Source organism: Fusarium proliferatum (genome assembly GCF_900067095.1).
Source record: "Fusarium proliferatum ET1 genome assembly, contig: FPRO_scaffold004, whole genome shotgun sequence".
Lineage (NCBI taxonomy): Eukaryota > Fungi > Ascomycota > Sordariomycetes > Hypocreales > Nectriaceae > Fusarium > Fusarium proliferatum.
This window is the reverse complement of record NW_022194793.1, coordinates 2,394,926-2,420,572: the sequence shown is the minus strand read 5'-3', so window position 1 is coordinate 2,420,572 and position 25,647 is coordinate 2,394,926. Positions and strand designations below refer to the sequence as shown.

The window sequence follows — 25,647 nt, the reverse complement described above, 5'->3', positions numbered from 1 at the left end:
ACTCCATAATATCCCCAGAACATTGTGGAAGCTCATGATGATCGTCTATAGCTCGAGCCAACGACTAATGGCGTCTCGCGACGCCTCCGAGGGCCTTTCGGCTCGTCCCTCTACCACACGCACCGTTTCTCACTCGCATACTCCTAAAACAGCTGCTCTTAGCAGCGACGATCGATTAAAAGTCCCCAAACGAGCCCATACTTTTGCAAACACTACTTCGGCGAAAGAAGGCACGGCATCTCCCGATGCCTTCGACACTGCTGAGCATAGCGATTCAGACGATGGCATTGAAACCACTCGGGCTTCCATTGAGCTAGACATCCTTCCCATCGAACTTATAACCTTGACGGATAGGTATGCGCACCGTGAAATGCTAGATCCTGACTGCACCATGCTAAGCTATGTATGAATAGCTTCATCGAGTCTCTGAATGCAAAGGTCCATCCGACTCCTCCTAATATTGAGAGATTATCGCAGAAGTTCCAAGAGTTTTATACGCAAGCCTCTGCTAACATCAACACCCATATCAACGCCCTTGCCTCAAGACAAAGCCGCGACGTCTCTCCCGCACCATCCGCCTCTTCAATATCCTCTGCCGCCAGTCGACTTCGATCAAAGGCCAGTGCGCTTACCAGGACTGAATCAGAGCAACAAATGATCACATCAGAAGAGCTAGCAAGCCGTAAAAGAACAAGGAAGGCTCTTGAAGCCAAGAGGTCTCTGCTCGAAGAGGCTGTCGAGCGTAGACTGTGTGAAGGGATCTACGACAAGATTTACAGACACCGAAGCACGCAGGATGAGGCCCAAGATGACAAACTACGCTCCAAGACTGCCGCTTTGGCCTTGGTCGGTATTGGGCCTGCTGACCTAGGCATTGACCTCACCGGCGAGACAGATGAATTGGAGGAAAAAGCTGGCCCAACAGTGGAAGATATTAAAGAGAAGCTGGAGCCCGCCAGACGAGATATTGCCTTGATGACACAGAAGCGATATCCACTGGGTAAGCTGAATCATCTCAAAGCTGCCCATCGAAGCATCGTCGACACCCTTGCTCATTTTCATCCCTCGGCATCTGCTGATGAGATTATGCCTATGCTTATCTACACTCTTATAACTCTGCCGCCAGAGAACCTACATGCCATTAGCGACGTTCACTTTGTACAGTATTTTCGATGGGAGCCAAAGCTTACAGGCGAGGCTGCTTACTGTTTGACAAACCTTGAGGCTGCCATCAGCTTTTTGCAGACAGTGGATCTTGCAACACTCAGGGCGGACGAACAGCTTTCCGGTCCAGCAAAGAGCACAAGCCCAAGGACCGAAACTTTTCCTCCCGCTTACCAGCAAGGAGAAGCGCCCTCATCAGCAAACGTGCCTGAAACAAGCAAGACTAAGGGCGAGGGGGCAAAAGTTTCAGCCCCTGATGTCAAAGCATCTGTGGCGTTGCGTAACCGTCGTCTGAGCGACCTTGTAAACGGGCCTGCGCAGGCCTTCGGGGCTGCCAGCGACGCGGTCTTTAACACGGCCGACCAGAGCTTGAAAAATATATCGAACAGCTTGGGAGATAGTTACAAATTCCTCGTAGGGAAGTTAAGGGAACATCAGGATAGCCCTCGAGAGTCTATCACAGTACCCAGGACTCTAGATGATGCCCGGAAACTTGTCAGCACGCCCTCCCCCGATGAGGAGGACAGTAGCGGGCTCAACAGACTCCTTGCACCCGATGACAATGATCTCTTGAAGCGCCCAGCCTCTCGCGAAGAACGAGTTCTGAATCTGATAGGAGGCCGCCGCGACCGCAGTGCTGATAGTGCTCGAAGTGGTCGCAGTGCAAGCTCTTCAAAGAAAGTATTGTTCGCTTCTGACGAACCCAAGGCACCCAGCCAGATTCCGGGGCAGAACCCTGCCGTTCTGGACCAGATGCGCAACTTGGGCAATTCCTTTAATCCTATGGCTCGACTTCCCAGTATCAGTATGATCCGTGGATTTGGGCGCAACGCCCCATCGGCCCCTGCGACCCCAGCTGCTAGGGAGCCGTTGAAGCCCGCAGACGGTGGAGATTTAGGAACAGTATGTTGAAGGCACGAACGTCAGACTGCCAGTAACTAAGGCTAACATACACCCAGGCATTCCCCGATATCGTCCCAGCTCTTCCACCTAAAGAGATTCCTAGAATTGCTCCGCCCAACAAACGCTTCATGGAGATACAGACTCCTGGGGAGCTTAAGCTGGGTGAAGTTCTTGACTTACTACGAGATTACCGTCGTTTGGCTGGCGCATTGAAGGATATTGGTGCTTTTGAGACCAAGTGAGAAGGGCCATCATACAATACAGACCTATACATAGATTCTCTAGACTTAATTAAACCTGGATGAAGTAATTGCATAGGAGTAGTGCATATTCTATATGAAAAGCAAAACTGTAGTTATTGTTGTACTTGATGCAGAGAACGATTAAATGACAATGGTTTGCACCTAAGGTGGGATCGCCTTCTATTGGGCACTGATACTCTAACAAAGGCCATGACGATATGCAAGTCCCTGGACAAGATGAAACGCCAGTGTGGTCTGGAACTTGCTATGCTACATAAAAGACCATGAATATGAAAACACCTTGGTCCAGCCTCTAGAACCATCATAAATTTGTGACATTCGTTCGGCTTGACATGAAAAAAGTAAAAAAAGAGAAAGAAAAAAAAAAAGCTTGCGCTATGACAATCGCCTTCCAAAAGCTCTATGTTCTTAAAACCCTGATGCTGAACGCCGTGAACCCTTTTGACATTTGAAATCGCTTTTTGTCCGGAAAATATGCAGTTTGTGAAAATGAGGCATGAACAGAATACCCCTCTGAGAAGGACAATTAAGTCATTTAACAAAGTACAATGCCGTATCTGTCGCATGATCTGTAAAAGCAAGGCTTTGATTGTTGCCCGTCGTTTATGGCATCGGGTTGGTTTCAGCACGACGAGGACCACCACTATGAGACTCAATGGCTCGAAGAGGAGGAACATCGTCCTTCTCCTCTTCGAACACTGGCTCAGTATTGAATCGCGGGAAGTCCCGCAGGTTGTTAGAGTTGTTTGATGTTGCGCGCTTGTGGCCGTGTATCTCGTTGCTGGGGATTACGGGACCAGGATATAGAAATTGGGAGATGATGCGACTATTTGCTCGCTCACGTATACGGCCCATACTGCCACGTCGACCAGGTAAACCTGGACTAGTAGGCGGCTCCATGCCTGAGGTGGTTGCCATTGAGGCATTTGTCCTGGTGCGAACAAGAATTGGTTGGTTCTCCTCTGCTTCCTTCTGGAAACGTGCCTCACTGGGCAACAGAACGGCACGATCCAAACCATAAGGTAAGCCGCGGTGACGGCCACGGATTTGCATGGCAACGATGATAAGTTTCCCAACGACAGTGAACTGAGAGCACAGAGAAGCATTGACGTTGGGTACACCCATACTCAAACCCACAGTTCCGTACGCACTGATAACTTCGAAAAGAACATCAAATAAATTGAAGTCTTTTGCCTTGAGACTTTCACCTTCACTGATTGCGAGAAAGAAGAATCCCACAAAAACGTACCACAAGTCGAAAGAAAGTTGACGTCGCAGATGGGTACCAACGTAGTTTAGAGCGCTGGCCGATTCCTCTTCATCTTCGTCTTTCTTGTTGTGGTAAACTCCGAGAGACTTTTCTTCGTAGACGTTCGTTCGGCGGATGGAGATTGCGATTGGGAAGATTGAAATGTACATCATGATCATGTACAATACTGGGATGGCAGGGTGAAGGTCGCTAAGGCTGAAACATGAGAATCCTGCAGTTCTTGTAGAGGCAGCTTGAAATAGACCATCGGCAATACGAGTATGAACAGGTAGTTCAGCGACTGGGCCTGAGTTAAGCTGGCGAAGGTTAGCATGCCATAAAGAAGAGGGGCCGACGAGCTGCATACATCTAAGACCACAAAGAAAAGCAAGTCTATGGCATTCAATGCGGCAAGAATCCAAAATAGCCACCAATTAGCGCTCGAGGGGAATAGGAGAGTGAAACACCGGCGAGGATGGTCAAGAAGAAATCTAAGTTCTTCCCACAGGCCGGTCCCCTTAGGAACAATCTGAGCAAGAACCCAAATGACAAAACGGAGCATGACAGGAAAACCCGTGTTTCCAATGATAATGAAGAACCACATAATCATCATCACATACTCCGATGTATTGAAAGAGTTCATACTGTCAGGGGTTAGGGTCAGACCCAAGTCGTTGAAGGCCGAGTTGGCTGTCCAAAATCCCCACCAGGTTCTTGAGATAGCGTTCCCTTCAACAATTCTCCCATATTTCTCATTATGAAGAATGAAAGGCAAAAGGAAGGTTACAGCAATGAGCTGGAACCCCCAAAAATAGGATAGTAAAATCAGTGCCAAAGTCCTCAGGGATCGATATTCGATACCGCCAAGTTCCTCTCGCTGTTCCAGGGTCAAGCCCACAAAGTTAGAGTTTCGACCCATAGTCGGGGTGTAACTGAGGTACGGCATATCCTTCGTGTGGTCGTTTGACAAGGCCGACTTGATAGTATCGATTGTGCGTGTTCGGAAAGCACGGCCCATGGTGCTCTCGCTATCCTCGTGCACCTCCTTCTGACCACGGTTGAACACACGAGGCTTGCGCACTCTAAGGGCATTAAGAGTGCCACCAACGGCTTTGGCATCATCAGTCAATTCGTGTTTGAGGGGACGTTTCGGCTCAGCAATAACGATGGTTGGTCTGCGGCCTGTTGGTGCCCTGGGGTCTAGTGTTGCGTGGTCTGACCTCGATTCCACAGTTCTCGTCATGGCAATGGTATTGTTATCATCATCACCGTCCTGAGTATCATCATTGTCAAGCCTTCGAGGTCCCATCCCCCGCTCGGTTTCTCGGGGACCAGGAATCCTTAGAATTTCGTTGTCCTGGTTTCTTTGACGCTCTAGGATAGCGATATGCTCCGCATGGCTTCTTCTTTGAGGAAATTTGGTTAAGTCGTCGTCGACTCCGTCACTTCTCTTGACCGTTTCAGCAAATTTAATACCTGTCGGCGCATTCTGTGACCTGCTGTGCCCCTCATTCGCTTCCCTGCCATATCCAAAGCCTTGGTCAGGTTTCTCCAAGGGACTTAGTTCTATGCTGTTAGAACGGCAGGCTGAGACCGTGTCGCTTTCATCGCTGCTCGCAGGTGGTGGTTTATGTGGTAGATTTTCATCGTCGTCATCGTCGGCGATTGCCTGGGATTGAATAACGTCATTTCCATCAAGCAGTATCCCATCGTTCGTGATACGTGGAGGTCTCCCCTGGTAAGGCACAACCGTAATATGCCGACCATTGACCCCTTCTTCAGCTTCGCGGGCTTCACTTCGTGGACGAGTCTTGGCCTTAGAAAGTGTAGCACGGCGCTGTCTGGCGTCCGTCACCCACCCTTGAAACCTCTTCTCAAACCAGTAAAGACGTAGGAAGACCACTGAAGTATGTAGTGTGATTGGGTTAGACGTTATAGTAAAGAAGTAAACGACAATCTGTTGAAAGGTGTTGAGAAGGTTGACGTCGATTGGGTTTAATCCAGCTTGTGTATTGGCTCCGCTGGCGAACATAAGAGAATCGACATATGACGTTTGACCGCGACCAGCACCATATATAATGACGGAAGCTAACAAGGTTGCGCCAATGATCCATGTATCTAGGGGAAATGGTCAGACAGAGACTTGGCATTTGAAATGTGATGTCTGATGGAAAGCAAAGTGACAGCGCGTGGGGGTTGCGCTCAAGAAGGAAGCATGGGGGGGTATCGAAGACCAATGGATGTGACTTACAATGAACGGAAATAAAGTTGAAGTGTGGTTTTTTGGACACAAACGGCGGCTTGACAGCTTTGAGTCGCGCCCATATAGAAGCGCGCGTCTCATCCAGCATGTCTTCCAAGGAAAACAGAAGTCCGTTGGCAACTTTTGTGATGTTAAGGAAGTTGAGAAGGCAGAAACCTAGAAACAGGGAGAGAGGGCTTCCTGCGCTATTTGGGTTAAAGTTAGTCGCTGAGCTTAGGGACTAGACTGTGCCATGGCTAAAGACAATTATAGTTATGGCGTAAGAAGGCGGAGACTGGAGACTGAACAACGGAGGGGCGCGGGAACTGAACTGGCGATTTCCTACACACCACTCCCACTCAACACAGAAAGAGCAAGGTTTTCTTGCAATGCGTCGAGTATAAGAAATAGGAATGGTCCGGCGACTTGGTGCGGAGTGAGTCTCTGGGGCACTACCAGTGGCTAGGTAGGTGATTTCGATGCCCAGAAAACAGGGTGTGGCTTGGGCTAGACTTTGGTTAGAAACAACCTGGACTAGCTAACCATTCTCGGAATTGAGACCCGAATTGTTGAAGTTGTAGAGAAAGAAGCATAGTGGTTTGATCGAGTCCTTTCAATAGATGGTGGGGATGAAGTTGGAAAAGGCAGACATCAAATTACTTTGGCAGACGAAGAACTTTTCAACAAAGCAGGTAGGCAAGGTACCTAGAGGTAGGCACCTTATGGATACACCGAAGCGTACTGGCACTATAAGGTAGGCGCTAGGGTGTCAGGAAAATTTCTAGAGATAAGGAAGGAGGCAGGGCAATAAAAAGAACCATGAAAGTAGCCCTGGCAGCGGAAATGGAAGAAAGATAGTGGGAAAAGCCCCTGACATTACCAACGCGCTACCTGAGATTCAAGGAAACGGACGCCAAAGATAATCCATATTTTTATCAATGCACTGTACTACAGCAACGATAGCAGCAACCGAGGAAAACAAAGATAGACGGCGGCGACTCGGAGTTCGCGATCCAACCACGAGGGGCCTGTTGATGATTTCAAGGGGCCCAGATATCCATGTCGTGATTGATCAGCCACAGCCATGCATGCATACATGCTCGCTCCCGACACTTGGCTCTACCATTACACACGGAAGAAGAATGGAAACGAGAAACATCAATGCTACTGTACTCCGTACAGCCAGACTACATGGCAGGGGGGTTTCACGAGACAGCCGACTCAACAAACTTGGATCATGGATGTGAGGTGAGCCAAGCCATGGACCGATATACCGGGTCCATAAACGATCCAGGCACAGTAGAGCATACACGCGGCATTGGCAGGGCTTGGGCCAGGACAGGGTTTGTTGGAAGCCCAGATGCTTGCAGATGGGGACACGGCGACGACGAGAGTACTGCAGACAGACTGATTATGCCACCGCGGGACGTGTTCCCCGGCACCGGTAGGCGTTCTCCCGTCTGGTCTTTACATTAGTGGCTCCATTATGAAGCTGACTTTATTGTCTCCAGTCATTGGTACTAGCCCGTCGGTTTATGGACAGAGGAGTGGGAAGGGTGGCAAAACCCGTTAAAACGCCCGTTGATCCCGCGACGGTTGGGCACCTTGTTCCTCCAACATCTCATATGATCAAGTAAAGCACCATTGATGAGGTTGCTAGACAACACTCCGTACTGTAATGCATCGTAAGTACTAAATTCTTTCCCCATGGCTATTAACGATCATCGTGCTCACACCACCACACGCATCACCCGATTAGGTATCCTTGTAACAAGGCCAACAACGTCACCGCGATTTGGGGCCGGCGAAGCATTGAAACTGGCGCAATCTAGGTAACTTGGGACCTCATTTCTAGTGGCAGGAATACTAATGACAGCTCAACGCAAACTGAGCAATTCACGGATTGGACCAGATAGATTCGTGCGTTGATTGAACATCTCAAATTTCTTTGTACCCAGACGAATTCTTTCAAGTTCCCTGCGGGCGTCAGCTTCTCCCGCGGGTGATAAAAGCCTGTCCTTGTCTGCTGTCTGTGTGTTGCACTGTTCTCGGGCCAATGGCACGTCGCCCTACTGGTAAGCAATCTCCAATTCCATGGATGCCAAGAAAATTCGGAGATCTGAGATACGGTTCTACATGTACATGGTGAAACCACTGACACGTGCTTTGCCCGAGTCAAACAAAGGGACAAGTGGAAGAAAGGGGTTTGGACTCGGCAATTGGGAATACAGTCAATCAAAACCAGTATAGGTACAGTAGGCCTGTGTCTGTAGTTAGGGGCATTGCCCATACTGCAATTGAGCCACAAGTATTATCCTTGGCTCGCTGACTGGTACCCAGGCCCTGCCTCAGATATCGGGGACGTTTCTCATGAGTGTTGGCAAAAAGGTGTGGCGAGCTATCGATTGTGATCCATTGGCTACCACCAAAGCCGAGGAAATGCATAGTCTCCTCCCACCTGTTGATTACTACAACTATGCTGTTGTCACCATATTCCGATACGATTAAATACCGCTCCGCCCTTCCGACACTACACTGGGATAAACTCCTCCAACAATGTGATGTCACCGCTCTTTGATCGCATGTCCACAGACCACTGCCCGATACCGTGTTCATTGTTGAGACAAAAGCCCCTGCATGCGTACACGAGTGTGCTGCGCAGTAATCAATGGGGTTTGCGGGAGAACGAAACCTTTGACTTAACCTAACTTCCAGGAGGATGGGCACTACGCACGAACAGGTCAATGCCTAATATCATGCAGCCTCTTTTCAAACGGGTCACGCAAATGAGATATGAGCAAGTTGCAAATCTAGACTGCACCGTGCCACACCCACTTTCGCCGTCAAATCAGGACAGTACTGATTAGAAAACACCACAACACCAAAATACATGACAGAGTGTAGTTAGAATAAGCATCGTCAATTCTTTGTGTGAGGTTGCAACCAGCAATAAACATCCAAGCCCTAGTACTGCCAAGCTTTTCTCCCCAGAAACTAAAGCAGTACTAGTTTAAAGAATCCCTACCTGGAACTCGTAGCTCTGACTCTAAAAAAAATAATACTTGCTACTGCAGGTATCTGCTAATGATGGCCATTGGTGAGGTCGTATGGAGCCTTCGACTCACTCGTAAACCATATTTCATATGGCATCATATTTGAAAGCCGTGTCACACAACTAAAACGTGGTGTGGTGTATGTCACCCTGTGATGCCTAATCCGTTTACGTGATCTGTATAGGCTGGATTCTGCCTGTTAGCTAAGTAGTCTTCCTATCTTGCCATACATTCCCATGTCACCTGGATCTTTTACCTCATGCACTGCCGTTGCCTTAAGCTACGTGGAGTCAGTCAATTCACTCCAATGAGTCATCGCTTGCCTACTGCCAGAAATCTGATTGAACACCTGGTGTGTGCGATGTGATCAGCTATGGCCGTGTTGTAGTTCTTCCTGAACACCGAATCTTTCCCGTCCTTGCGCATTATTATGCGTTCTACAGATGCGTGATCTGCGGCTGTGTATTCTCATACGACATTTTGTATTTACCCGTGATTCCAATCCCCTGGCTTATCATTCTTTGGCTCATTCAATGTACCTCCACCCCCATTGTGCCGATTCCTACTGTCTTTCAATTACTGTGCTGCTGCTCGCCTGGCGTTCTCGCGTCCAATCTTCTTGAAGAAGGCATTGCTGTCCGCCTTCTTCCGCTTTGCTGATAACTTCTTATTCTGCTCGATATATGCCATGTCCTGGCCACCACTGAGCTCGCCGAGAGTTCCCGCTGTTCGTCGAGCTCCCTTCTTTTTCTTGCGTCCCATAGTACCCTGATGGAACATGTCGTCGTTCGGGTCATCCTCCTCCATGCTCTCATTCTCCACAAGAACCTTCTGTAACAGTTCACGCCGCTCCGACACATCTGCGAATGCTAGTCCGGGTGTCTTCTCGATGTTTGCTAATTGTGTAATGACCTTGAAAGCATATCCCTGATCGACGAGGAAAGCTTGACGTTTGGAAGAAAAATACATTTCTTGCGTGTCTTTTGACACCAGAGAGTAGAAAAAGGCATTGAAGCCCTCGTCATTACGCCTTTTGGCCCTAAGAATTCGTCCTAAACGCTGCGCTTCCTGGCGACGTGAGCCATAGTGGGATGAAATTTGGATAAGGCAGGTAGCCTCGGGCAAATCGAGGGACGTGTCTCCAATCTTCGATAAAAAGAGCGTGTTGACGTTCGGATTGTGCTGAAAGTTCTCCAACACTTGCAGACGTTCTGCTTGACCAGTGCCACCATAGATGAACGCTTTTTGAAGCTTTAGCGCATATGCTTTGAGCGCATACACGTTATCCGAAAATACTATAATCTTGTCTCCTCTTGATTCGTGGTAATTAATGAGATATTGACAAGCCTGAAACTTCCGAGGGTTCATGATATAAAGTAAACCCTTCTTCCGGCTTGGTGCTTTGAGATACTGGTCGTAGAACTCTGTGGGCATTGGGCACCATACTTCTGCACACTGAACTCTAGCAATGTGTCCTTGCTTTGAAAGCTCCATCCAATTAGCTTCAAATAGCTTTGGTCCGATAAGAAAATTTAGATCAGAGATCTTGTCATCTTCTCTAAGAAGTGTGGCTGTGAGACCAAGCTTTGAATGAGTCTTGATCGAAGACGTGACTTTACGGAAGATGTTGGCGGGCACAACGTGCACCTCGTCCAGCAGCATCAGGCCCCATTCTCGACCTGTCAAGAACTTCATCATCTTCTCCGCATCGTAAGATCGGGCCCGCGATTGTGTGACCATTGCATAGGTCGTGACGATGATCCCAGTGCTTCCGGTGAAGACATTGTTCTTGGAATCGGATGTGAAGGCAACAATATCATCAGGATTGATGTTGGACCATTTCAAAAATTCATTCCTCCATTGCACAACGGACATTGAACTCGTGCATAGGACAATGACACCCTTCTTGATAGTGCACGCTGCTGTGATACCCACAAGTGTCTTTCCAGCACCACAGGGCAGGACGATTAGTCCACTCTTGGCTCGGCCGTTGCCAAACATCTTGCTCAAGCTTTTTTCCTGATAAGGCCGAATCTGAGTACCAGGCTTCAGATCGATATCCAAATTTGCGTTGGCTTCATCCCTCCGAAAGTCATACTCCTCCAGAACTGGGTATCCCAGATTCAGGCATTCTTTCTGTACCGTTTCGACATCCTTGTCTGCAATTTCAAAGGAATGCGTCACTTCCTGGTCCTCATCGTCCTCCTCGTTGAGCGTGGCATAGACTTCGCCCTCCTGAACGGGTTGTCCATCTTTGCCCTGTTCGCCTGCTTGGCTGAGGCCATTAGCCTGCTTCACTCCGGCGGCATTCTGTGTTCCGGGAATGACAAGGCCGCCAATCTTAGGCGCAACTGATGTTGTGATCTCTTCCGTTCCTTGGACGCGTAGGGGACCAATTTTTGGGTTCTTGAGGAGAGTTTGGAGCATGTTTGGATCAGGACTTTCGACGTAGTACTTTGTGTTCTTGAGAACCAGCTTCACCTTGCCATAACTCTGAGTGCAACTTGTAATGAAATTTCGAATCTCATCCGGCAGAGGTGTCTTAAGAAATCGATCTAGTGTATTGATGATGTCCTCTGGCGACAAGCCGACAGAGACGGCAGCGTACAGGCTGTGTGTTGTAAGGGCGTATTCGTGCATGAAAGTCGGTCGAGACAAGGGCTCAGAAATAGTGATGAGGAAATCCTGAGCCTGCTCCGCCAGTGGATTAAAACTCTCTAAAATGATGCGGCCTTTCTGAGGGTCTATCCAGAGAGGTCGATTCTGATGATCTTTCTTCAAGACCAGGTATGAGAAATCACGGTCGCCAAAGATGTGTGGTAGGGGGTCCCGGATCGCATGTCTCTTCTGATAGCGATCCAAAGAAAAGATGTCTATATTCTTGTTCAAATCACGTTCCAAGGCCTCGTCGACGGGGCCCTCCTCCTCATCGGGCATGTCCTCATTGCTATCGATCGTTCGTGGCGTTGCAGCTCCAGGTGTTGACATGCGCGAAGACCTTCCCACTTTTCCCCCACCCTGTACAGCAGCACCTGCTTTCCTCTTGGGCGGCATCGTTTCTAAGTTTCCGGGCCGGACAATCAGGGCGCGGTTGGCGGTGGTCGTATGAAAGCTGATGAAGGAAAGGAGAACGAGAAGGTCGTATGCGATGTGAACAAGTGCTGCTAAGGGCGTCACTGAATGACGATGACTAACCAATGTACTTAAGTGGGTCCATGTTATCGAAGTGCCTGCTCGAGTAAGCAATGGAAAGTACGGAGTAGGTAGGTAGGTACTAGGTAGGTAGGCGCAGGGCCCGTAAAGTGCATCCCGAAAGCCTGATTACTATACCCCACCAAAACTCTACCGACATTGATCTGAACTCAACCTGCAACTATTCTCAGACACCATAATTCAGCTGTGAACACTTCTTCCAACGACGCAGACTATATTGCAAAACTTAAGGGGACTACTTATAACTTGCTACCATGTGGTATGGTATGCCTCGTTTCTATTCATTATCCTGCCACTAATCAATGTCCAGCAAACACATTCTCAACGCCCAGGTTTCCGTTCGATCGCCCTGTTGTACGTGCAAAGTTTATTGAAGCCAGTCTTCGCGATTTTAAGTTGTTGCCCGCTCACCTTACCAACTAATTTTAACTACAGGCCGAAAATGGTTCGACTGTGTCGAATGCCACAGCGAACAGGAGTCACACCCTCTTAAGGAAAGCTTCGAGATGATTTTCGCGTGCAAGAAGTGCAGAAAGTGCTTCAGAAAGGATGTGAAGGAGTTCGAAGAGGCCGACGAGTTTTGCCCTCATTGCGACAACCATTTTGTTATCGACGCAAAGACCCCTCAAGCAGCTCTTTCGATTGAGAGCGACGACGTACGAATGGATAACAAGATGCTCAAGGACGACAGACAAAAGACAAAGGGACTTAGGTCCATCTTTGACCCGACAGAGGAAGCCGACAAGCTGGGATAATCCAGAACATGATCAGATAAAAAGAGGAAAGCCATGGCGTTTAGGATACATAGCGATTTGTCACTTCCACGGGATGCGTTCTGAGAGAACTTGGGTGTGCATCATTAGTTATGTTAATACAATGGCACTGAGTCCCGACTTTAGAGACTCGTGCTCTTGTCTATGTAAGCTCTTCCCATACGCCTCTCTATTCCGCAGCGGAGTCATCCTGAGATCGGGTCAGGATGGCAGCACTGCCGGTTCCAGGGGTCCGTCCCGTCTTCTTCTTGGCAGCTTCTTCCTGCTTCTCCTGCTCGATTTCCTTGACATAGCCTTCAATCTCGGACGTAGGTAGTGTTTCGATGGTGGCGCCAGGTGCCATGAGAGAAATCTCGATGTTCTTGGCTCCGGTCTGAACAACCTCGAGCAGCGACTTGATAGCAAGCCGGATGGTAGCCTCTCGGTCCATCTCCTCCTTGTAGTTTCGCTCGAGGAACTCACGAACAGTCTTGCTTGAACGGCCGATAGCGTTTGCCTTCCTGTTAGATCGTTAGTTTTGAAACTTGGCCGAATGTTTTTTTTTTATCATTTTGAATAACGCACCAGGCAGAGTAGATGCCGGAGGGCTCAGTCTGGTACAGTCGAGGGACATCGCTGCCGTTATCGAACCCAACAATCAGAGTGCTAATGCCAAATGGTCGGACGCCACCAGCCTGTGTGTACCGTTGCTGGACGCCAGCGACATATTTGGTAATGTAGTCGATAGTAACAGGGTCTTCAACTGACAAACGATGGGACTGTGCCTCTAATCGAGCCTTGTCGACGAGGATGCGAGCATCCGCATTTAGGCCAGCGAAGGCGAGGGCGACGTGGTGATCGAGGAGCTGGATTTTGGAAGGGGTGATGCGAGTATCTTGCAGCTTCATGGCGGAGCGCTTCTCGCATCCTAGCACCACAACATCGGCACCCTTGACACCGACAGCACAAGTTCCTATTGAAGGTATAAGCCACCGGAACAAAGCTGTTGACCAAGAACCTGATACTTACCTCGCTTGACAGCTTCACCGGCATATTCGACCTGGAAAACGTGGCCGTCGGGACTATTCGATGTTAGGAAGCTTGTCGCGAGTGTTGTTATGGTACTGACCTGAATACTGCACTTATTGTTAGCGATGGATATATCATTGAACACGGGCCCGTTGTGTGGACTCACCCGACAGAGCTCTGTCGTAGCCGGATGCCATGGTGTCGAGTTAAAGAAGAGTTGTTGCGAAATCGCTATGTTTGGGAGTATACAGTGTGCTTTTTTGGTGTATAAGGCGAATCGTGGAGTCGTTGCGAGGCTCAAGGAGTGTTGACGTTGATGTATTGGGTGCTCGGCTTCGTCAGAACTGTAGCCTGCCTGGTACCTACCTGCCCACGGAAGGCTGAGAGCTGTAGCTCCCAGTTAGCACCGGGCCGGAAAAACACCGTTGCGTGTTCCGCATAATGTGCACGGACCTCCCATTTCTGTCCTACGGGCTCTCTTCTACATGTTTATATCGACTTCATATCCGCACAAGCAATCAACTGCCCCTGGAGATAATGGTTCATATTATGGTTTTATGTACTCCGCTTAACTAGTGCTTGCATACTGAAATCCACGTCTATAGCCTCATTGATTCAGCTTTTGCGGTCTTGCAGTCTATACATGTCTCTCAGATCCCTACGTCAACTATGTGCGAAGCTGACTGTTGACAAATGAAAACAATGGACTTGTCATTTCTCATGATGCAAGGACAATCGCAGAAGGGTACAAGGTAAGCCTAATGTTTCTGAATAAAAACCATGTCAATTATCCCCGAGGTTAGAAAGTCGCCACTTCGGACCATGTTTGACTCTGCAAAACACCGGCAACATGTTGGCCTTTCTCAATGAGCCGCGATCGAAAGTTGTCGATCCACATGATCTCCATGAGTCCATCCTGCGAAACTGAATTGATATCTCTGTACAAATCCATCGCCACGGTCATCGGCATAATCAGCATGTCAGGTTGAACAGTGTCATGCAAGACTGAATCGAGTCCACGGCAGATATCTGCCGCAAACATGCGCCCATGCTGATATCGATTGAGGTCGATCTGCAAGTCGAATGGCAAGTCAGGCCACATATTTGGGTAAGCGTCGATGACTGGCTGGTAGATGGCTCGGTGCAAGCTTTCAATGCATTGGTGAAAGAGGATTTGTGTCATCCAGTAATATAGGAAGGCAAGTCCGGTGTTTGCGTCCCTGAAAGCGTACGAATTTGTGAAAGGAATAAGGCCTCCGGGGCTGATAAGCTCCTCAGTCCAGTAGGCCACGGGCTGTTCAAAACTGGGACGGTTAGCCATCTGAAACCAAGCATCAAGATGTCTCTCGAGGGAAAGGCAATCCCGGAGAAGCTGCTGGGCGCTGTGCCGTCGATGGAGGGTTGGCTCTGCCGGAACAATCTGATCAACTTGAGAAAGGATGGCTGGCAGCAGAAGAACAAGGTCGAGGAGATGGTCGAGGAGAGACTTCGGATGTCTCTGCCAAGGAACAGTCTTCCAATCTGGGGATGATACAAACGTATCTTGTCGCCTCAGGAGAGCGAAGCCGGTCTATCTTACACTCAGCAGAACGAAATAACATGGATCGTTGAACGCTACTTACAGCTAGAGGTCGATACACCCGCACAAAGAAATGATGATTGGGAAAGAGACTAAAATAGGCCGGCCCCATTCGTCTCATCCGTTGAGACCCTGATTCGCCAAATGCATATGCTGTTTCGTGCTAGCTAATTGTCAGTAGTCATTTGGAATCAGTAGGGACATTGCACAAACCTCGAAGAAGAAGATGCAGTAACTTTGTGCCGAGTCATCTTGCTCATACACGCTCGGTAAGCGTGCTAAGCATTGTGCTCTTACACCAAATTCTCCTTCACCCAGTAATGACTGAAAGTCCGCCGGCGTATATGGCGGGAAGGTGATGCGGAAAGGTGTGGAGTCATCAGCTGAATGATCTGGAAGAGTGCATGGAAGCCTAGTGTGCAAGGCTGAGACGAGAACCGAATACTCCACTCCTTGGTTTGAAACAAGTGTGTGGTCGTCCCAGGCTGAGGTGAGAGGATGGACTGGCGTGATACCGAGAGTTCTGGGAGGTTCCTCGTACAGAGGCGAGCTCCCCTTCTTGGAAGATGAGCCTTTCTTCGGATGGGAGGCTACTCTGCCTTTGTTCTGCGGCGTCCCGGTGATGAAGACTCGTTCTCGTTCATAGCCTTCACATTGCCTTCCACTCGATATACATTTCTGGCAGTAAGGCCTCTCGTTGCTGCACTGTTCGAGAATGTAAACTTGGATAGCAGAGTTGCGATGAGATGATGGAGACCTACCTTGACTCTTCTACGCCGGCAAGTTTCGCAGCCTTTGTATTTCCCAGGGACGCCAACCATGTTTATCTTGGTGAGGAGGTTGAGTTGCAGGATGCCATCTTGACAACTTATGTTCGGGGCAGCTTCTATTATAACGAAGGAACTATGTGATGGCCAGGATTTCGGCTACCCCGTCTGCGATGCTGCACCTAGACTGTCTTCGGCCTCTGTTGCAATGAGGCATCCTGTCAACTGTCTATCACCCCACACATTGCGGAAGTCCATCTTGCACGCAGTCATTAGAGCCACCTTGACGGGGAAGTGTAAAGATGGCTCCTTTCATGGTAATAACCAGGTGAGGTTTCATCGCGGTAATGAGGGCCACCATGTACGACGAATAAGGAGTGTTAAGGGCTCTGGTTCGACCTGACCTAGTTGGCGACGGCCGCTCACAACACAACATCCACCGGGTGTAAAGCTCTCAAGGGCCATGGCTCGGCACATGCTAGGTATGACGAAACAATCCAATTGGAGTCGATTGGGGCCGACGACGTCAAAGGTCAGGGACCCACGACGGGGACTTTGGACTGAGATAGGAATATGCGAACGAGCAAGTCTTCACTTACAGGGAACTTTTGGCCTAGCGCATCGGCTCCCTGTGGAGAAGCTGTAGCGTCCGCCCCATAAGGCTGACAGGGAGGTGTGTGAGGAAGGGCGGCATTGGCTCCTCGTTGGCTATCAAGTTTAAGAGCTGAAGCTGGCTATTTGACAAACAACACGGAGTGGAGGGTAGCTCCGTTACTCCTGTTTGACAGATTCCAAATGACGAGGACGTGAGCATGGGCTGGAGCATGGGCACAGGCACAGGCAGGGGGCCTTTGACATGCAATGAGACACAACCAACTCATTACGAAGTGTCAACATTAACCGGTCGAGTCATGTTTCTGACCTCAAGTCGTATTGACTTGCGCCTTGCGAATACTTAGGCATTAATTTACCTGACAATGTGTTGTTGGCTGAAGATAAGCAGTGACCTGCACGTTTCGCAAGGTGATGGAGATGGTTCCGCCCTGTGGATTGATTGACTACCACCAACGCTATTTAAATCGGCTAACGACTCTTCTATCCAAGCATGTCTGTGCATGTATGCAGACGTACTTGGGTGTTTGAGGGTCATGGCTGTTTTTTAATGGCTATACACAAAACAGCCATAACCGCAATGTGCACAGTACTTTTGCTTAGATTTACAACGCTTTAGGCCTCCTTATTCCAGTTTTTTTGGCTCACTCGCGCTCGCTTAGGTCAGCGGGGCTATCGAGGTCGTTTGGCCAGCCACAGCTGGAATTACTGAGCAGTACGAATGACGCTGCAGCATACCCCAATGAAGGGAAAGGGTGGGGGGGGGTCACATATGCTGTCACTCGGGTACGAGCCCAAGAGACCGGGGTATCAAATATACTTGTAGGGGTTCATGATGCCATTCTGGGTGAGGTGTCAGCCCTAATGCCGGGGAATTGTAACAGAGAGTTGAGGTGAAAATAGAGTTCCACGACGCAGCGCTCGATGGATGGGGCAAGGGGAGCAAACTCACGGGATCAAAGAGATTCTTGATCTGCTTCATCAGACCAATCGTTGTGTCGTCTCGGCTGTAACCGATAAACTTCTTTTTCGCAATTCCCAGCCCATGCTCAGCACTGATACTACCACTACGCTTCTGAATCCATTCGTACACCCAAGGCTCCAAGGCCTTCTCGACTGCGGGATCGTAACGACGCACCGGAATGTTGAGGTGCAGATTGGAATCGCCCATATGGCCATAGCCAAGTACGTCAACAACCGGGTGGTCAGACGTGTCACCCAGAAGACCCAGATCGACCAGACGAGCCTTGGTATCTTCAACAATGGTATACATCTCGTCGAGGGGAATAGAGATATCGTACTTGTAGGTGCCACCCCAATGACCAAGGCACTCGGTGATGCCCTCACGCCAGCCCCACAGGTTGCGAAGCTGCGTCTCGTCCTGGGCGACGACGCCGTCAGCAATAACTTCCCGGGTCATAACATCCTCAAGGAAAGTCTCTAGTTTTGCGTAATCATGCTCGCCGTTGGAGCCACTCGTCTCAATCAGGCAGTAGAAAGGGTATTCTCCTTCGAGAGGATGCTCCTGACCCTTAACCTCTGAAACAATTCTCTGGCTGCGGCCGTCCATTAGCTCAAAAGCAGATAGAATTTCTGATAGCTGCTTCTTGGCCTCACGGAAGGCAAGCTGAGCTTTATCATACGACTCTATGCCAAACACAGCAACATTAACAGCGGGAGATCGCTGGGGACATTGAATAGCGATCTTTGTGATAATTCCCAAAGTTCCCTCTGCACCAATGAAGAGCTGCTTCACATCGTAGCCGGTGTTGTTCTTTCGCAGGGTACACAGGTCATTGATGACGGTACCATTAGGCAGAACAGCCTCAACACCGAGGACGGTGCCATGTAAGCTCCCATAACGGAGCAATCGCAGACCGCCAGCATTTGTGGCAACATTTCCACCGACGTGGCACGAGCCCTTGGCGCCGAGGTCGAGAGGAAAAATATAACCCTTTTGGGCAAGGTATGAGTCGACAGTCTCGAGCACACAGCCGGCGTCAATAACAAGTGAGCCACTGACTTCGTCGAATGAACGAATCTCGTTCATGCGAGCCATGCTAATGACGATCTCGTCGAAAACGGGAATGGAGCCTCCCACAAGGCCTGTGTTTCCTCCCTGGGGTACCACGGCCAAATGCTGTTCATTGCAGTACTTGAGGATGCCGCTAACTTCGTCAGTGGTGCCTGGACGCAGCACCAACTTCGACTGGCCCTTGTACTTGTGCATCCAGTCCTCATTGTACGTTTCAAAGTCGGCCGCATCGACGCCCGCTCCGCCGCCCGTGATTCCGTCAATAATGGCCGAGGGGTTGTTGCCCAAGATCTCACGAAACCTCGCAACGTGCTCGGGGGTCACCTGGGCGAACCGGGCGTCACGCTCCAGTTGCGGGTACGTCTCGGATGTCAGCTTGCTTTGCTGTACCCGAGTCTGGGAGATGAGCCTCGGGGCTGTAGTCGCGATGCATCGGGCGGGCGTTTTTGAGAGAGCAAGGCTTCTCTCGAGGATGTTGGTCCTTAGAGAAACAGTCCTCCGGCCACCGGAGCTGGAGGCGGATCCTCTCAAGGCACGGAGGAGCTGTGGACGACACGACATGCTGGGAAGATAGACTCTGGATCGAATGGGCCGTGCAGATCTTGATTCCAGTATCCCAATTGTCTATCTAGAGGTAGAATTACAAGAGAGGAAGAGAATCTGAAGCCGTAGTCCATATCGCCCCAGTAACATTTTATCTATTGCGCAAGGCTAAGAAACTGCGGAGCCCACCTTTCATCCCTCTCACGCAATGGATCCGACCGGCCATATATGCCTGTACCTACTACCTAAGCATCTATCTAACTGGACAAAGTCTGACAACCTATTCACCCGTCTAGAAGACGCTGATACAGTTACCGCCACCGTCCGGCATCGCCCTATTGGATGCCTAACACATTCCTTTCTCAACGGTCCAGAAGTCTGTATGTTCAAATGTAAGGTACTTGTTCCGCTCAGTCCATGTGATTCGGCGAAATCGACTTTATGCCGAATAAAAATACCCTGCTCGACGTCGGTGAACCCCCACTTTTGCCGTATTTCCTCCCACTCTTCAGAAAGACATAATCTTCCGTTCAAAAGAAGTCCTCTCCACCATCCTCGATGGACAAGTCCAAAAAGTTGGCACTTCATACTATGTAGGTAGACAAGTTAACCGTACCTGTTATTCTTAGGTACCTCAGTAGGTACCTATGTACTGTCTAGGTACCTAAATACCACGAAACCCAGAGCGTCCGCGCCCTGGCCTGGTTAGTCAGCACTGTTGCTCTGTCCACACAACTACGAACTACACTGAACTCCATCAAACGTAGACCTCCGATCCTCATGGAACAAGGCTCTGTAGAGCTTCGAGAGTTGCAAGAACAGCACTCTTGCGTCGAAATTCATTTGATGCCAGATAGTATGATACTATCCGAGCGGCTGGTCGCTAAATTTCGATTCAGGAATCAACACATCTGCGGCGCCCTCAGTCTTGAGAATGTAACTCAAGCATCGAATGTCGAGTTGAGTCACTGTCCAAGTAATGCGGAACTACTACGGGCCTGTGCTCTAATGGAGGAGAAGGCAATTTAGATGAGTAAAAAGCAAATAAGAGAAGGCAAACGTTGCACTTACGTCGATGTGCTTCCGCATAAGGTCTGCAGTTGCATGACACGTCCAACACATAATCATTCTGTCTTCCTCACGGCCAGGCTGAAATCTCTGGTTAACCCCAACCGAGGCGAACGGGCCGCGAGCTTGGTGAAATTTCTAAATGCTGATCCTTCGCCGGAGTTTCCCAAGTCTTATATCATATTCTATGATCGTGGGGGGGCAGCCTGTCGCTCAAAAGCATCGAATATAGCTACCTGAAGGAGCAGTTGCCTGTCGTCTGAGCAGATAGGTACACTCGAAATTAACAATGAATATGTTGTGAGGATTTAACGCAATCTTCGAAAAAATATGAAGTTGAGGATTCTGCGATAAATTTGGCCTCGTAGCATGATCCGGCTCTTTCTCTAGATGAAGAGAGTCAACCTTCTTGCATCTCTCACACTTTGAATACCTATAGAGATAGACACCTAGAGGTAGTTTGTAAAGTCCACGCACATGATATGCATCCATGGCACGATAACAAAGTTCCGGCCTCAAATCATTGCGCCCCCCAATCGTCTCCAAGGTACTGTTGGGTCGTCAACTTGACGTGAGTATATGGTAGATGGAACAAATAAACAGAAACTTCGGCTTGTCAGGTATTTAACTCTTGATGGTATTAACTAAAAAGGAGAAATTAAAAAGAGACACATTCCTACGGCGATGCTCCCAGGAAAGCTGGGATGGACGCCTAATGTGTAGTTATCCTGGTCGGCAGTCCATTCGCTCCCTCCAAATAGTCATACTCTCTCTGGTATAAGTTTATGGGATATTTGTTCGTAAGTGAAATGCACCCTCCGTCCTCATTAGCACAAGTTAAAACGCCACTAGGCGATGCATCGTCAAGAAGGGACATGTAAGTATACTGTATCTCGCCAGGGTTTCTCTCCATATTTTACCCATCCTTCCTTTTCGGACTCGTGATGCCAAGTTTCATACTCAGTTCCATTTGAACTGATGCGTGCATCTCTAGCCAAGGGTCTTCACCCTGTTTCTCCTAGACCCCGTTTGTGTGAGGGCTTTGTGGCTCAGCGTCGCTCCTCCTCCGTTGTGTAGCTTCTGAGTTCTCTTGCTGGTTATTTTGATCGTTGATCAGCTTCTCCATGAAGGAGATGTAGTCATACTGTGGCATTCCTCTATCCTCCGACATGTCTGGCCCACTATGAGGTGGCATGATCTCGATAAGTTGGTCAATCACTTCGTCGGGCACCAAGCTGTGTCGTAAATCCATCTCTGTCACGTATGGCTTGCCGTCAGCCACCTCGCGGAACGACTGGTAGACTTGTTCTGCGGTGTTCTGGTCTTCTGTCACATCCACCATGAACCGGATAAACTGTTCAAACGTTACATAGTCGCGCCCACCAGATGTTTCGAGAAAATAGTCGTGCATTTCATCCTCTGAGAACACAAGCCCCAGTGACGCAAGTGCCGCGCTGAATTCAAGTTCCTGCAAAGAGTTTGTATCGTCACGATCGAAGTGACGGAAAACACTCTCAAACTCTTCCAGCTGGATAGGGGTCAGGTTTGTCATGCTCCGTGCTACCATCTGGTTCTCCAAAAATGCAAGCTTCTTCTGCACCGAAGTTTTAACAAGACCAAGCTCGTACGAAAGCTCGTCGTATGTGTAGGTAGTGAAGTCATTCTCCTCAATATTAGCCTCTTGGCACTTCTGGTCCAGATCTGAAATTTTGTCCAAGTATTGGTCTAAGGGAGAAAGACTCTCACTCAGCTTCCTTACATGGTGCAATTGGTCTTCCACGTCACCGTCAAGGCCAGAGAGGGCCAACTGCATGGTATTGAGAGCCATTGCGAAGTCATTTGCCTTGTCAGCAAAGGATTTGCGGAGGGCGTTTTTGATGCTATAACAATGTTAATCGAAGAAAAGGAGGAGAGGGCATCTATTGAGGAGAGTCGACTTACTCTCGGATCGTCTCGTTTATTAGCTGGGCACGTGTCATCTCATTTGATGCTAACTCTGCCCACTTCCTCTCGAGAGCATCCAGGCTCAACTCCGCAGGTGGATCGTATGGCCGTAGGCGATAAGTCCCCAATTTGGTCTTGATGTTTCCGAGCAACGTTGCCAGGTCACTCTTCTCGGCGACCCATTGTCTTTTTTTACCCTTTTTGTACTCAAAGAACTGGTTTGATTGAGCTTTGGCATCGGCGTATGTTCCTTCGAAGGTAGCCTGCTTCCACACCTCGATCTGCTCTTGAATGGCTTGTAGGAGCGCCCGCATCCGTCTTTCGTAGGCACTTTGCATCTCCCAAGCCCCTTGCATGTTGTTGACAAACTTTTCGACGCGACGTCCAGCGTTCTCGACCTTTTCCATTTGCGAGAATGCATGAAACCAATACGCAATATAAGTCATCAGAGATCGTTCATCGGGCTTGGCAACATCGCACACATCTTCCACATCAAGCAGTTTAGGGATACCAATCTCCTTATGTGCGATATCGAATGCTAGTTGCATGTTGCCTCGATGATCCTTCTTGTCCAGGGCGTCATAGTCGATGAGGTCGGGTCGGTGGATATCCAATAGAGCACAGAACGCCAAGCCATCATTCCAGCTGGCGCTAAAGTCTCTCACCTCGACCTCGTCGTAACACGCCGTCTTCCGTTGACACCACAGCAGGAGGCCCTCCTTTGCTGACATGCCCTCCTCATTAATGTCACTGATGGTAAATCGAAGAATCAAGGTCCAGATGAGACCAAGAACAATCTTTTGGTTGCCATCAACCACATCCTCAGCACCGATGTTGGTCATTTGAATACCCCTGGACTTGACGAAGTCAAGTGCCAGGTTCGCATTCTCAAATTTTTGTACTCGAAGCTTGGGTTTTGAGGCATAACGGCCGAGCGATTCGTGTGAAAGACATTCGAGGAGATGAATCAACATGACCTATGCATAGATGTCAGTAACAGTCAGGGGAAATCATACAGAAAGTAAACTTACACCATCGCTAAGATCTTTCACGAGGTCTTTAACCTCAAGGTTTCGAGCCTCGATCTTCGTGTTGAGCCTGGGAAAAGGACGTGAGCATACTGCAGGCCAAAATTTCAAAACATAAATACCATTTTGTGAAGGTCTTTTGTTGGACCGTGACCCATCTTTGCTGCTCTGCAAAAGCCATTCTCGTCAACCTCTGGTCATGCGGAGGCTCAACAGCAGCAAGAGCGTCTGCAGGATTAGATGCGCTGGGCGGAAACCTTCGCGAATTGGTTGACAGTTTCCTTTTCTGAAGACCTAGAATAAATGTTGTATTTGTAGATTTGCTGCCTGACCGCTGCACTCGAGTCGCATGCAGCTGTAACTTGTCCCGCCTTGTGCGTGGGGTCGGTGAAGATGGTGGAGAGTATGAGAGCGAACAATAATTCTGTGTGAGTGTTCGATGACGGGCGATAAATCCAGTGACGGGCGAGGAGAGCCTGTTAGACAAACAGCGAGGAGAGTGTGGGGAGGCCTCGAATACGGAAATTGGGGTAATAGGAAGTGACTCGAATGAAGCGGTAGATATCCTTGAGGATGAAGATGAAGCCGAGGCCGAGACGGTGGAGATGTACGATAAGCGAGATGATGCCGATATTGAAGCGGATGGAGAATTGTGGAAATGTTGATGATGCTGATTACAATTGCTGTTGTTGTTGATGCTGAGATCTGCGTGGTAGGCGTAGTAGTCTTCTCTGTTCCCTTGGTAGCGCTGCTGCTGGTCGCAGTCGCAGTCGTCGCTGGATTGGGCGTCCGCGTGTAAACAAAAATTGGGGAACTTCTCGTTGCCCACCACGTTGCCGGGTTGCAGTGGAAGCATCCCCTGAGCGGAATCCTTCGTAACGTCCATTTTTAGCTGTCTTTCAGCGCTTGCTAGGAGTGGCTAACGTTAGTTAATGGGCCTAACTGTTGATAGACCGGGGTTTTGTCGATTTGAATTGATGTTGAATATCCGTTCCCTGCAAGAAATTTCGACCTGAAATTTTTTATGGCCACACACGGTAACTGAAAAGGTAGGCAATTGGCCATAAATAAGTTGCACATCCAAATGGTGAGGCGGTCGTCAGGTTTATACCTGGGCGTTGGGTTCTATCAGTTGATCCCAAGCATCCTACTCCGTACACCTCCTCGCATGAGAACGTACCGTGGATTTCCCCAGGATACATCCTCGAGACAATGCACAGTGTGATATAAATAGACTTGGGACTAATTTGATATGTCTTTTTTGTCTTCTCCTTTTTGTTCGTTGGTTCGTTTGAAACAACTAGCATTCCTTCGAGTGAGAAACATACTGTGAGCCGTTGAATTTCGAGGGTTCATTTTGACCAGGGTGGATGGACCCTGCGCGAGGAACGAAACGCTGGGGTCGATCAACCGGCTGTAAATCCCGATGCATGGCGCTGGGCTGTCTCAACTGCCTGTCATTGGGGGTAGGTCAAGCTAATAAACGTCAATGTGTATACAGAGTAAACGGCTAGGTTAAACGTTTATTAATTAACGTCTTGTAGAACCTTCTGTGAAACCCTAGTATTATGCAACGGGCTTAGTACATTCTATTGGTAGTTGAGAAGTTGAAAGGTTAGTAGCTTCAACCGAATTTGAACCAGGAACTGGCAACAATGTCCAACGCTTTACATGAATTGATTAACCAGGGCAGTTTTGAATATTCTCATGCCATGTCGACGATGCTATTCTGCGTCTTCTACGAGGCTCATCGTGTTCGAACGCCTTCTAGCACCTGTAGGGATTCAAACAAATGATGAGTATGGCATGGTTTTCACAGAAATAATCAACATCAGACGAGACCTGTTTCGATCTTCCACACTCAAACAAGCTTGCATGAACATATACCGCGACACTCGAATAAATACAGTAGGATATCGAGAAGTCCGACATTGCATCGGACGAATCCCCCCAGCTTCTTGAGGATTGGCCGCGTTTTTGTTCACTATGAAATATATACCCTGACCTGTACCACAGAAAGATCGTCAACAACAGGCTACTTTTAACGATCGATAATATGAACACCATTGAGTATGCGATTAGTAATGGCTAGGAATCCGTACAATGAGCTATGTGTTTGGCGACCTGGCAGTATATAAAACAGTTCAATCAAATGGTCTGACGCTAGAGTCGTAGCTACAGGTTCCCATGCTATTATACAATC

At 48.9% G+C, this 25,647-nt stretch overlaps 9 protein-coding genes across 9 annotated transcripts; 3 read left to right on the top strand and 6 right to left on the bottom strand.

Moving 5' to 3' along the window:
• Window positions 1-37: 37 nt before the first annotated feature.
• On the top strand, window positions 38-2,309 carry FPRO_04956 (uncharacterized protein; the record flags this gene model as incomplete). The annotated part of the gene is made up of 3 exons (XM_031230522.1): window positions 38-354; window positions 414-2,067; window positions 2,124-2,309. The coding sequence occupies 3 exons, from the start codon at window positions 38-40 to the stop codon at window positions 2,307-2,309; spliced, it is 2,157 nt and encodes a 718-aa protein (XP_031080650.1).
• A 624-nt stretch (window positions 2,310-2,933) lies between these two features.
• FPRO_04955 (putative potassium transporter TRK-1) lies at window positions 2,934-5,930 on the bottom strand (the record flags this gene model as incomplete). The annotated part of the gene is made up of 3 exons (XM_031230521.1): window positions 2,934-3,896; window positions 3,947-5,697; window positions 5,831-5,930. 3 exons carry the CDS (start codon window positions 5,928-5,930, stop codon window positions 2,934-2,936), a joined length of 2,814 nt encoding a protein of 937 aa, XP_031080649.1.
• A 1,082-nt stretch (window positions 5,931-7,012) lies between these two features.
• On the top strand, window positions 7,013-7,394 carry FPRO_04954 (uncharacterized protein; the record flags this gene model as incomplete). The annotated part of the gene is made up of 2 exons (XM_031230520.1): window positions 7,013-7,265; window positions 7,333-7,394. 2 exons carry the CDS (start codon window positions 7,013-7,015, stop codon window positions 7,392-7,394), a joined length of 315 nt encoding a protein of 104 aa, XP_031080648.1.
• Window positions 7,395-9,450: 2,056 nt separating this feature from the next.
• FPRO_04953 (putative DNA helicase RAD25) lies at window positions 9,451-11,928 on the bottom strand (the record flags this gene model as incomplete). The annotated part of the gene is made up of 1 exon (XM_031230519.1): window positions 9,451-11,928. One exon carries the CDS (start codon window positions 11,926-11,928, stop codon window positions 9,451-9,453), a length of 2,478 nt encoding a protein of 825 aa, XP_031080647.1.
• A 413-nt stretch (window positions 11,929-12,341) lies between these two features.
• On the top strand, window positions 12,342-12,842 carry FPRO_04952 (uncharacterized protein; the record flags this gene model as incomplete). Its single annotated transcript, XM_031230518.1, has 3 exons — window positions 12,342-12,346; window positions 12,398-12,441; window positions 12,523-12,842. The coding sequence occupies 3 exons, from the start codon at window positions 12,342-12,344 to the stop codon at window positions 12,840-12,842; spliced, it is 369 nt and encodes a 122-aa protein (XP_031080646.1).
• Window positions 12,843-13,029: 187 nt separating this feature from the next.
• Window positions 13,030-14,065, bottom strand: FPRO_04951 (putative 20S proteasome subunit (alpha4) chain PRE6; the record flags this gene model as incomplete). Its single annotated transcript, XM_031230516.1, has 5 exons — window positions 13,030-13,360; window positions 13,425-13,812; window positions 13,869-13,921; window positions 13,969-13,975; window positions 14,035-14,065. 5 exons carry the CDS (start codon window positions 14,063-14,065, stop codon window positions 13,030-13,032), a joined length of 810 nt encoding a protein of 269 aa, XP_031080645.1.
• Window positions 14,066-14,667: 602 nt separating this feature from the next.
• Window positions 14,668-16,268, bottom strand: FPRO_04950 (uncharacterized protein; the record flags this gene model as incomplete). Its single annotated transcript, XM_031230515.1, has 4 exons — window positions 14,668-15,438; window positions 15,491-15,610; window positions 15,661-16,152; window positions 16,209-16,268. 4 exons carry the CDS (start codon window positions 16,266-16,268, stop codon window positions 14,668-14,670), a joined length of 1,443 nt encoding a protein of 480 aa, XP_031080644.1.
• A 1,368-nt stretch (window positions 16,269-17,636) lies between these two features.
• On the bottom strand, window positions 17,637-19,422 carry FPRO_04949 (putative D-lactate dehydrogenase AIP2; the record flags this gene model as incomplete). The annotated part of the gene is made up of 2 exons (XM_031230514.1): window positions 17,637-17,669; window positions 17,779-19,422. 2 exons carry the CDS (start codon window positions 19,420-19,422, stop codon window positions 17,637-17,639), a joined length of 1,677 nt encoding a protein of 558 aa, XP_031080643.1.
• Window positions 19,423-21,490: 2,068 nt separating this feature from the next.
• On the bottom strand, window positions 21,491-24,330 carry FPRO_04948 (uncharacterized protein; the record flags this gene model as incomplete). The annotated part of the gene is made up of 4 exons (XM_031230513.1): window positions 21,491-22,352; window positions 22,414-23,393; window positions 23,448-23,514; window positions 23,567-24,330. 4 exons carry the CDS (start codon window positions 24,328-24,330, stop codon window positions 21,491-21,493), a joined length of 2,673 nt encoding a protein of 890 aa, XP_031080642.1.
• Window positions 24,331-25,647: the final 1,317 nt, after the last annotated feature.